General features: G+C 33.3%; 1 protein-coding gene across 1 annotated transcript; it reads right to left on the bottom strand.

Moving 5' to 3' along the window:
* Nucleotides 1–3,013: 3,013 nt before the first annotated feature.
* On the bottom strand, nucleotides 3,014–8,485 carry LOC132295424 (LEAF RUST 10 DISEASE-RESISTANCE LOCUS RECEPTOR-LIKE PROTEIN KINASE-like 1.2). The gene is made up of 2 exons (XM_059793694.1): nucleotides 7,503–8,485; nucleotides 3,014–3,200 (listed from the first exon to the last, which is right to left on the bottom strand). Exons 1-2 carry the CDS (start codon nucleotides 8,274–8,276, stop codon nucleotides 3,120–3,122), a joined length of 855 nt encoding a protein of 284 aa, XP_059649677.1. The 5' UTR covers nucleotides 8,277–8,485; the 3' UTR covers nucleotides 3,014–3,119.
* Between the last annotated feature and the right edge of the window lie 4,173 nt (nucleotides 8,486–12,658).

Raw genomic sequence — 12,658 nt, 5'->3', positions numbered from 1 at the left:
TAAATCCGTCCCTGCAATGAGAAGACTAACACTAACAGTGTTAAAAGTTTTTGTAGTATTAAACCTTTGGCAGTAAAAGATGTTTTCAATATCATTCGACAGACTTCAAGCAAAGAATTTTTTTATTGAAAAGGCATATTGGCTTAGAAAGGGTGACAAGAATTGACCTGCCCATTAATTACCTCACAGGTATTTCAAGTGGATTTCAATATCTATCCAAAGTCATTCAATTACAACTTTTTGACATGGGAATTCATCTTTCAAATGGGTTTAGGCAATGCACACGGAATTGGGTTAATGACACGATTCTAATTTGATTTTTCTAAACGTGGAGTACATTGAAGTGGGCCAGAAGAATTTCTTTGTTGTCATGCCTTGTGAAATTGGGTAGTATTGTGCACATTTGCAAAGACTTGATGTCTCAAATAATTTTTTTTATTCTAAACTACTCAGGGAGATAAGAGATATGGCAGGATTGGTGTTCTTGTAGAAATGGATAATTAAAAAGCAAGTTTACGAAGAATCAAAGTCATACGTTTAATGGTATGAAATTTTATTTATATTGATACATGATGAGTTGCAGCGTAACTGGGGATGAATTTTTTTCAGAGTGAAGAGGACTGATGTAATACAATTTTCTCTAGTTAGTAATTTTATTTTTATATTTTTTTTATAGGAAGTGTAGTTTTATTTAATTAGTTTGAAGAATTGTTTTCCTTTTGCTATTATGTTTGCTTATGTTTTTAGTTTTCTTCTAGTGTTAAGTTTTCTTTTATTATAAATATATATACTGCCAAGTGCAGAATTAAAATTTTTATTCATTCAATTATCAATACAAATATCACATTTCTCTAGAAGCATCATTCGTTTTGTAAATTCAAAATACCCTACTTTGTGGATTCAAAGTAAATTGTTCCTTGTGAATAAATTTATCACTTCCACTACACCACAGATGTATTGCAAACTCCGAATATTTGTAATCACTTCCAAACCACACATATCACTTTTAGCTTAGGTATTTTTTTGCTCCTGTGAGAATTGAACCTAGAACTTCTAGAGTTTCCGATTTGACCCTAGGAGACCCTTATCCTTTGGGTCAGCCGTGCTAATTAGCCTTTCTTGGGGGCAAACATACGTCTTTTGCTCACATCTGAACTCAAACTCCTCCTCTCCTCTTTAAGAATAGGAAGATTGTACCGTTAGGCCGGCGAAAGGCCCTTTGGTCCCCCATCATATATTTCTCTCTCACATTCCCTATATGTGAACTTCATTAATGATCATAGCCATTTCAACAATGGATCCAATCAAGAGTGCAAGAAAAATTCAACCCATGAAATGTTACAAGAAGGGTGAGTACTTTTTTAACAATCTCATTCTTCACTCTCTCATAGCTCTAATTTGTACCTTGTGTTCACATCCTTTGTGGTTCCACCCTATATTGTCTTCAATGAACCACTTTGTCTTTGTTAGTATCCAAAACTTCATTTCTTTCTTCTTCAACCCCAAGTACTTGTTCATAGTAGGCAATGTCATTGTTACCATCCTTGTCAGAAGCTCAAAGCTTGTTGGTTCGCGTCCATCTCCGGTCACTGAGATTTATGATGAGTATGTTAAGAGGAGCCAAACTCTTCGCAAAGCCTATACGTACGAGGAGAAGAAAGAAGAAGGGAAATTGACAGAGAGGGAAAACAGATTGAAGAAGAAAAACATGTATTTAGTGGAGAGAGATCGAAAAGATTCGCAAAGCAGAGGAGCCTGGTTTACTTGTTGAGGAGTTGAACCAAAGAGTTGAAGATTTTTTTCCTAGGGTTAACAAGTAAAGGTGGCTTGAAGAATGAAGTAATTGATTGATCAAAATGTGGAAGGCACACTTGACATGTGCACTCATAAGAATGTGTCTTATAGGGAGTGAAGGTTGGAAGAGCACTCATCCCGAACTCACTAGGGATGACAGGGAAGGGGGTTTGAGGGGACTTCCAATTACCCCCTATGACAATGGGATTTTTCTTCCAATTTTTGTCTGAATCAGAAGTGTTGGTGCAGATCTTTCGAATGGTGATGGGATGGAGATGTTACCAGAAGCTGGTTCTACTAGCCCTAATCACTTTGTAGCAAGAAAAAAGGTCAAACGCATCTAATTGAAGACCCCGTTCCAGATTTAGAAGTATCATAGAGGATATGATCTTATAGAAGTTAGGATTGACCTGAAGTGTGGCCAACCCTAAAACATTGAGGACCGAATGGAATAAAGGATGAAGGGGGAATCTGACCACATAGAGTTGGGACAGAGTAAACAAAATTTCATCGTTCTCAAGGCCCCTCCCGGTGCTAGCACCTTCATCGTCTGAGTAAAAACGGGTGGTGACACCGTCGGGGATGTTATAACGAACACGAAGGACTTTGATGTTAATACCCATAGTGGTGGAAATAAGGGTGAAAAAAGATAGAAGAGATTGCAAAAACTAACCTTGAAGACGAAGGAAATAGAAAAGCAGAGAAGATCGCCAAAAAATATAAACTCTCGCTGGAGGGAAGCTTGAAGATTGAAGTACGGGAAATATAAAGGTAGTACTTGACAGTGACAAGAGAGAAAAATGACTAAAGTCATTTTCAATTTATAGAAGCAGAAGACATTCACGTGGGGAGGTCAGAAATCAAAGCAATCATGACGATTTGGGAACCGAAGGACTAAACACGACTCGCCCATACACATTCCCCCACACCGTCACGTCCAATCACAACCCTCATCGTCGTCATTATATATATTAATGTCGCCCTAATCATTATGGCAAAATTAAAGGGGCAGATGAAGAGTTGGGAAATGCGAATGGACGTGAGTTGAGCCAATTGCAGCCCAACAGACCCAACCGACTGGGCTGCTGTGATACCCCCTAATTTCGGAACACGGGTTGATCAAGTCCGCGCACAAAACCAGAGGATATCAAAACAATTAAAGTATTTTAAACAAGCACAGAATACAAAGATGAATAATAGAGAATAAATAAACCGCTGAAGAAAACTAATAAATAAATATTACTTAATGATTCTCTAACAATTACAATTCGGAAATCCCATAACTCAAGGACCCCTTAAAACATTATCCAATAATCCAATACTATTTAAAAGTACACAAGATGAATAGACGAATGACAGTCTCCCAGCTGCGGATCCTCAACCTCGAGACTGGAACCTCTAATAACCTGAAAAATAAATCGTGGGTTAAACCCTACGAGCAAGTTCACTCTACCAGGCCTCTGAAAACCAATAAGCAGATCATCTCTGATCAAAACCAAACCTAATAAAGTTTTAACTTTAATAAAGCACGATATACATGTCTATATATAATTATATATACTATACTAATCACATCCATTAATAGGTTTATTAAATTTCCATACCTATTAAATAATTATTAAAATAATATTCATACCTAGATCAATCTACCATTTCATTTTATAAAAACTCCTTTGACCTTAATCCCATCCTAGTCAGTTGTTTAATCATTTAAACAACAAATTATAATAAAAGAAATACTCTATTTAATCCCAACCCGATAATGATTTTAATTGTTTAAATCACATATCCAAAATCCAAGTTTTGACAAATCATCCACGTCTTCCCCAATATTATTTTATTAATGTAAAATAATACACTAACCAGTAAGTACTAAACTATTCTCATTTAAGAATATCTAACCCTAATCCAATCCATACATACAACAACCATAGATGATATTTTAATCATCTAACACATAACAACGTAATTATGCTTTGGCAAATCAACCATGCCATTGTAAATATTTTTATTTATATATTGGCAATTCAACCATGCCTCCATAAGTATATTTATTTATACATTGGCAATTCAACCATGCCTCTGTGTATGTATATTTATACATTGGCAATTCAACCATGCCTCCACAGGTATATTTATTCATACATTTAATTAGCAATTCATCCATGCTTTCCATATATGTATTCTATTCATACAAATATTTAGGTAATATATTTAATCATTTGACAATTCATCCATGCCCACACTTTAACCATGAATTAACTTTAAAATTAACAATACGCTAAATCATACATAGCCATCACATGCATATTATACGCATATCATTAATTTAACAACCAGCCTATTAAGATATGCCAAATAAGAATGATAATATTAATCATCTTAAATGATTTATATATATATATACCTACACATATGTTATTTAATGTATATATGTGTTTAACACCTTCTTTAATAATCCTTGATTATTTAAAATCAATATACATACATACATACATATATATATATATATATATATATATATATATATATTCATCCTTCCATACAACTCATAGACAAATAAAACTATATATACACATATATAAATAATTATATATATATATATATATATATATACACTTCCTTCCATAACAAATTATTAATTTATTATATTTACACAAATTAGTGCAACTAAATATGTCAGAAATAGTTTCCTTTAAATACTCCATATTGGTTTAAATAGTTTTCCGACACTTTCTCACTAAAACATAAATATCTCCTAGTAGGATGGGAATCTGATAATGAAATTGGTACCATTGGAAAGAAGACGAAAAATCCTTGAATTTGAGCTCAAGAATGACCCAATTTCGATTTAAAATGACTAAGTTATGACCGTTTTAATTTCTAGTGTCGAATTAGGCCAACATAGTTTCCCACGCGCGCCCACGTGCTTACTATGCACTTGCACGCGCTGAATTCAAGCCTCCTTGTGTGCTGGTATTGGCTAAGCTCTTTCAACTACCGTGAGCTCACCACACTGAATCCATCACTTCCTTTTTGCCGCATCCAATGGTCATAAATGAGTGCGCAAATGAACACGCTCACACTAGATTATTTTCTATTAACTATAATAGATCTAAGGTCCAGATCAGCGAGTGCACCATCTTCTCATGGTCTGCAATACACCAAATAATCCCATAGTTGACCAGACCACTTCTATGGTCCAGATACACTTGCGCACCAAACTTTTATGCGCCGCGATGCACCATATCAATTCACATAAGTTTAATTAATCAAATGGCCCTAATTGGCGTATACACCCTATTATCCTACACCGCGCTGCACTGGATCAATTCTTTATTGTGCCGCCGCTCCTCATGCGCCAGTTACCTAGTATATATATATATATATATATAATTATTTTCCTAACAAATAATAGGAAAATAAATCCTAATAAATTCCTAAAAATATCAGAAAAATTCCAGAAAATTACAGAACAATTCTAGAAAATAAAGAAACCATAATTAACTCTCTTGGGTCACAAATCCACCTATAGATTGATTTTAAAATATACATAACACCTATATATATCAATTAAAATCCAATAATCTAAAAATCAAATATAATAGTTTATACTTTTTAATTATTCCGATCTAACCATAATTTTTAAACAAATAAATTTAATTAAAGCCTTGATACTCAAGGTGAAATCCTTATGAGTTCTAAGAGGAATGTTAGAGAAAACTCGCCTGAAGGTTTCGAAACGAAACCGACGCTTTAAGCTTTAATTATCTCTTCCAATTCCGACGTCCTCCTTTTCAGATCCGACCTCCTCCTTGTCAGCCCTTCCTCTTCCTCTCTCCCTGTCTGTTTTATTTTTCTAACGTGTAAAACCTTTAACTCTAAAGCCTTATGTGTATTTTTATACACCTTAAATTCCAAATCCTATTCCAACTAGTATTATGAATTAAAATAATAATCTTTAAATAATTTATATCTATAAACATATATATATATAAATATATATTCCTTCCATAATTAACTCATTAGTTAATTAAATCATATATACTTATAAATATCAATAAATATATATCTATATATATATCTTTCCATAACAATTATTAATTAATTATATATATATATATATATATATAAATATAATTGATACAAAACTGATCATTTAAATAATTAAATAACCACGGACCTTCATTAATTAACCCAATAAGGTTTCATACAAGCCCAAGACCACATCTTTTGGTCCAACTTTCCTTAAGCCCAATCCAATTAATTTAAATAAATAAGATAATTAATTAAATACAGAAATTAAAATAACTAATTACATGAAGCACATAAACAAACAAGAATTTACAACTAAGTCATATAATACCAATAAAATCAACACACCAATAATTCAATCAATAATCAACCACACAAACAATCAATCATCATACATAATCACGAAATATAACTTAATTAAAATAAGATAATTAATCTAGCACTCAATAAAATAAAATAAATTATTGAAAAATAAAATAAAATAATTAATCCTAATTAATAAATCTTTTAAAATTATCGGGGTATTACAGCTGCTCATCATCTGAATCATCCATAATTCTGGTCCAATTCATACATAATCAAAAATAGCAAAAACATGCCCCTGTTTGGGCCAATTCGTATAGGTGGACCACCCCACAAAGGAAGAAGGCCCATCAACCTTTAACCTGGAGACGGAATGTAAGAAATTAAGGTAAAATGTTAACTTCTATAAATAGAAGTGAGAGAAGGAAAGAGAGACCGATTGTTTGGAGTGCAAAAATCTTTTCCTGACATTTTCTTGCATCTTCAAGGACAGTGTTGATGCCACAACAACCACTATATGAGATGAAGAGTTGGCATTACTCTCACTGGGAGATGAAAAATACAATTATACTTCAAATTAGGATGTTGAGTGGGTCATTGATCCTGCAGCCTCTTTCCACACTGCACTTGCAAGGGAGTTGTTCATGTCCTACAAAGTAGGGGACTTTGGGACAGTAAAATGGGAAATACTTACCGTTCTATTGTGAGTAAGGTTAGAATCAAGAGTAAGCTTAGAATCGATTAACGATATAAACATACAGGAGTGACATCCAAGTAGAAAGAACAACAACAAAGAATAGGAGCTACAATCCAATCTATTCTAATCTGTTTTAATCGGTCTAACCTTCAGACGAGAAACAACAAACTAACAGCAGTAAACAAATAACCATATATAAGAGAATATCATATACAAATGTAGCAGATACGTGCATCGGTTCTTATTATAGTTATTGGGATTCTAGTCATTTGAATAAGGGGTATAAGAATAATGATCCCTCCAATCCCGTTCATATAAAAGTAAGGCAAGAATGATGATGATGATGATGATGATGATGATGTGTGGGATTTAACTCCCGTGTTGGGATAGCAAATAAGTTAGCAGCCACTAACGCAAGACTTTTGACCAAGAACGAAAAAGAAAAACATAAAATTAGAACTCCTAATTCCTAAATAGTTGAAATAGTAGAATGAGGGTTCAATGTCATTCATCGAATGAAATGTGTCCTATTGCAACTCTTTATGGTTTGATACTTTGATAGAATGGATGAAGTATTCCTATCAAGTCGGATGAACCAATAAGTGCAGGAATCATGGTGGCTAGCTAGCATATTAATTCCGCATAAAGAAAATATTAGAGAGAGAGAGCTTACCAGGACAGCAGGCACAGGAGGCCCAACACAATGGTAAGCATGAGGCCTATCAGGACAGAAACACCTGAAATGGTTCAAATTATCGAACCCACAATGCCCACCACTTTCCCCACATACACTACAGTTGTTGGCTACCCACTTCAACTCAAACCCTTTTCTCAATATCCCTAAAAATTCCTCATTTTCATCATTTTCAGACAATTGATGAATTGGTGCCATCACCTTAGTTTTGCAATTGTCCGTCCAAGAACCTAAGCTGGCATCATTAGGAAACTTTACTAGACCGTCACCACCATCACAATCAACCATGTAACTCGAAAGCTCCTTAGGCAAAGGCGACTTCAATGAACAATTGGAGTACAAAACGAGCATAGGTACATCCTTATAATCCTCAAACCGGGAGTCTTCAAGTGTCATGTTCCGAATTCTCGGAAAACACACATTGTTGGAATCTAAAACAGCATAGTTGCTTACAAGGATAGATTGGTTGGTGTAGAAGATCTTCTTAACTATATAATCGTTGTATGGTATGCGAAGAATCGGAGTGTCATTCTTGCAAGTGAGCACAAAACCGGGGTGCCCACAATAGGGTTTTTGCTGGCCTTCAATCCAGAACGGATAACTTATTTGTTGGTCACCACACTTGTTAATCGCTCCGCATTCCTCAAAGTGTGGATCAACACAGAGAGCTTTCCTCAATAATAAGAGAAAGAAAGTGAATATACTGAGGCTCAAGGATGTGGCTCTCAAGGTTGACAAACATTTTTGATTCATTAGGAGGATGGTGATGGAGTTGTAAATTAAAGATATAGATATACAGATGTGAAGATGATGTATAGTTTATAGATTATGTGTAGATAGAGAGAGAGAGAGAGTAATTAAGTATGACTTGGTATATGGAGTTGTTTGTATGCCTCTGACAGAATGGGTTGGCTAGCTAATCCAAAATCTATAATATCTGCCTCCCATCTTGGACTGTTGAATTTTTTTGCCACTGCCTAAATGGAGGGGCGATGTTCATAAAGTCGTATTAATTGACCAATCTCGTCGGTCAGACCATCTTAAACAATTACCCCATGATCACATATGGATCCAACATTAGATTATTCTTTCTGAATTATTATTATTATTATTATTATTATTATTATTATTATTATTTCGATTTTCAAAAGATCTTCTCATTTGATTACTCTCACAGGTATCAAACCTATGACACCAGTAAAATTAAAGTAAATTAAATCAAATGGATGGTAGTGAAATGAATTTTAATATGACTGATGTCATATTTAAATTGGTGGTTTGTATGACTCATATTCATATAGAGTTGTATTAATTGACCAATCTCTTACGTCAGATCATCAAAGACAATTAACCCATGTTTAATTATGGAATCAGCATTACATTATTTGTTCGGTAATTTTTTTTTTTTTGAAAGATCTTTTCATTGGATGACTCTTACAGGGATTAGTCCTATGACACGGGTGGGATTAAAGTCGCAAATTTGTATAATGTAGGAGATTTCAATTCACATTCACTGTATATAATTCGTCCATATACCGAAAGTCGATCCTATCATCCAACTGCGTTTACGATTCTATATTATATGAATCATGTTCATAAAGTTGTATTAATTGACCAATCTCCTTCGTCTGACCATCTTAAACAATTAACCCATGATAAAATATGAAATCAACTTTAAATTATTTGTTCTGTTTGTTGTTTTTTTTTGGGATCATATTTTTTTGGATCTTCAAAAGATTTTCTCATTGGATGACTCCCATAGGTACAAGTCCCATGACATGGGTGAAATTAAAGTCGCGAACTTACATGGTGTAAGAGATTATAATCCATCGCACTCATATACTGATGGATATAATTCCTCCACATACCAAAAATCAAACTTACCATCCAAATACGCTATACTTATGAGTTTTGTATGACATATAATTTACGAGAAAGAAGTCACAGGATATGCGCGTTGATCCACGATAAATCTTCCAACTTGCAAACAACCCATTGTGTAGGAAAACCAGTAGTCCATGATGGTGCCAAAAGAATTATTTGCTCTTTGGACCACCAATTAGGTCTACTGTTAAGAATTATTATATATGAAATGTAACTCCTTCCTTTGAACTATTAATTTTTGGTTTAGTTATATATGAACTGTAACTCCTACCTTTGAACTATTAATTTTTAAAAAAATTATATACATGTATATATAAATATTCTTGGGATAATAAATTATTAGATATTATGTCTTCATTCTAACAATATCCACGTCGAAATGGCTAGAGTTTTACCCTATAAAATCTGTAGTTTTTTTTTTTTTTTTTTTCATGGAACAGTAAAATCAGTAGTTAATACTGCAGAGAAAAAAGAAAAAAACAAGTTTGAAAGCTAATTGGTCTCGATAGCAAATGTTGAGAGTTAACGTCAAACATATATATATATATATATATATATATATATATGTATTTGGAAAGGATATTTAGAGTAGTCAAACTGAATTCCTAGGCCTGGGAGTCAAACATTTAACCTTTTTTTTTTTTTTTTTAAGGTAAAGTCAAACATTTAACCTTGCTTCTTGAGAACTAAATACCTTGTACGTACTGTCGTCCACAGCGCGAATAATTTAGTTGATGAGAAACAAAAAATGGGCGCGTATTTGGTCAACTATAACATCTTTATCACTATGCTTTGAACATAGTCTGTAATTAGGAAACTGTATGACTCCTCTAAATTTTTAAACCCTCAAACTAAGGTGGCCAGTTGCACCACTTAAGTCACATAAAACGAAAATAAAATTGAGATTTCAATAGCGGTACAATTAAGTCATAAATAGTGGCAAAGGAAAAAAAAACACGCATGGAAAGTGAAAACGAAAACACGAACAGAATGTAAAAGCGACACTCATTAAGGAGGATTGATTGTGTGACTTAGGGCACCACATTATCAAAAGGAAATTTTTTATCTTTTCTCTTTTTCTACCAATTTTATTATTTTTTGCAATATATGATATTGTGGATTATTTTATTTTTATTTTTTATTTATTTTTTCTTCACAAAACTAGCTTGATTCTTCAAATTCTATTCCCCCACCACACACATCAGACTGACGTGTCATTCTACTAAATAAATTTATTTTTTGTAACTGACGTGGTTATTCTAAATATTTTTCTACACAGTGTAAAATAGCAGAGGAAGGAAAAAAAAGCAAAAAAACAAAATTTACATCAAGACATCCAAAGATTTAGAACTTTGAAATGTAAGCATCAATCAATTGTTGTTTTGATGGTTCTGTAGATAGAAATATGAAAATGGTAGACTTTCATTTACGACAGAGACTTGGTAGATCACTTCATTGGACAAATTTCTAACATGATTTGATAGCATAATTTCGCAAGGTCCTTTTCATTGCTTATTGGGAAAAAAGAGAAAGTCTTGGGATTTATTGTCAAATGATATTAATAGTTTAGCGTACACACTCTGTACTTAAATTTTTAGTAATAGATGGCGATTACCATAGCAATGGAGTTAAAAAGTTTTAAATTCAAACCTCCCTCTTCATCAGTAATTTAAGAGATGGAGATTAACATATTAAAATCGGTGAAATTAATTAAATCGGCCTATTACCAAGCTGGTACAAACTCACCTCTTAACAAAAACAAAAAACAAAAAAAAGTCTCGGAATTTGAGTTTCGATGGAGACAGAAGTGTGTGAGTTTGCTTAACTTTTATAAAAAAAAAAAATTATAGGTGAAATTATACATAATTTCATAGGCTCCTCTTGATCACTTCTAATTTAAGAGTAAAAAACAAAATAGTTTCATTATCTGGTGTGCCATTTGAAGGAAACACTAAAAATATACATAAATTTTGATATTATTTTAAACAAAATAATTATTTTAATTTTCAAAATGGTCCCTTATTCTGCTGAACAAGTAGTGTTGTTGTCGCCCCTCATTGATTAGAACATGGGTGGGAAGTGAGCAAGTGGCAATAATAGTCACGCGTGGGAAGTGGTGGCTGTGGAAGTAGTCAAAACTGTAAAGATGTTGATGTTTAACCTATGCATTGCCTTTATATATATATATATATATTTATTGTGAATTTAAGTATAAATATTAATCCATGGTCTTTCTTTCAAGAAAGTCTACAATATTCGAGTACGATGCATTCTACAATATTCGAGTACGATGCATTGATGTCTTTCAATTATTCGATCATCCGTGGTAAGGGTGAATCCCACAATCACATTCAAACTACTGAAAATCTTCAAAATAGGATACCCAAGAGTACAGTAGACTTTCAGCTTTCTCATCGACTTGGGACTGTTGAAAGAGACGGCAATTACAGTCTTTTCTTTCCTAACTTTTGGCTCATAATTTCCAACCAAACATAATTAATTGAGGTCGTCAAGGACGTTCATTTTTTTAATACCCTAAATACCTTCGTAATCTTTCTAGAATTTCAACTAAGTGCAAGCATAACAACGGGGTCACCAATTTGCAAAAGGTTCACTGAACAAATGGTGCAAAAGAAAGCCTTCACTAGATATAAATCAATGGAGCTTCTAGTACGGCACATTCAAAACCAAAAAAATTGTCAAAGTTCAACATAATCAAAGTGGGAAAAGAAGTATCAATTATTTCAAACCGACCAGTTTGATTTATCAACCACGTTAGGGTCTATTCTACTGTGTTTTTTTTTTTTTTTTCGTCTGCATTTTCTTAAGAATTCTACATGCTCTTTTTCAACTAAAGAGGAACTTTCTGACGTGGACCGTGTTAAATAATTTTACAAGTTTTGGTTATTGAATGATCTTCTTTAAGTATGGTTCCATCTGGTTAATTGACATGGTATCAAGAATCTGCAGTTGCGGGTAGATCCTAATGGACTGACTAAACTTCTTCAGCAGTAGTTTCTATATTTTGTTTCCCAAGCTGCAAAATCCATTGGCATTTGACAGAAAATGGTTTTGCCTTCTTTTAAGTTACAACCAACAATTCTGCATAGTCCACCAAGATGTCTCCATATTATGCCCATTTGATGCAACAAAATGATCCAAACCCAATATTATAGATGGTTTCATATGGGTTGTAACACATATTCCAGTCAAATATGTGTTGGGTCAAAATAGATTGGGTCAACTTGTAA

This window comes from Cornus florida, unplaced genomic scaffold (genome assembly GCF_030987335.1).
Source record: "Cornus florida cultivar Cherokee Brave unplaced genomic scaffold, ASM3098733v1 CherokeeBrave_3.0.0_Hap2_Chr02, whole genome shotgun sequence".
NCBI classification, from domain to species: Eukaryota; Viridiplantae; Streptophyta; class Magnoliopsida; order Cornales; family Cornaceae; genus Cornus; species Cornus florida.
This window is presented reverse-complemented; position numbering and strand designations above follow the sequence as displayed.

What these genes read in the sequence shown, in the direction of transcription:
- LOC132295424 (XM_059793694.1), bottom strand. Translation starts at nt 8,276, where the DNA reads ATGAATCAAAAATGTTTGTCAACCTTGAGAGCCACATCCTTGAGCCTC. An exon ending in CTCCTGTGCCTGCTGTCCTG is followed by an intron (nt 3,201 to 7,502) that starts GTAAGCTCTCTC and finishes TTTATTTTTCAG; the next exon opens with GTTATTAGAGGTTCCAGTCT.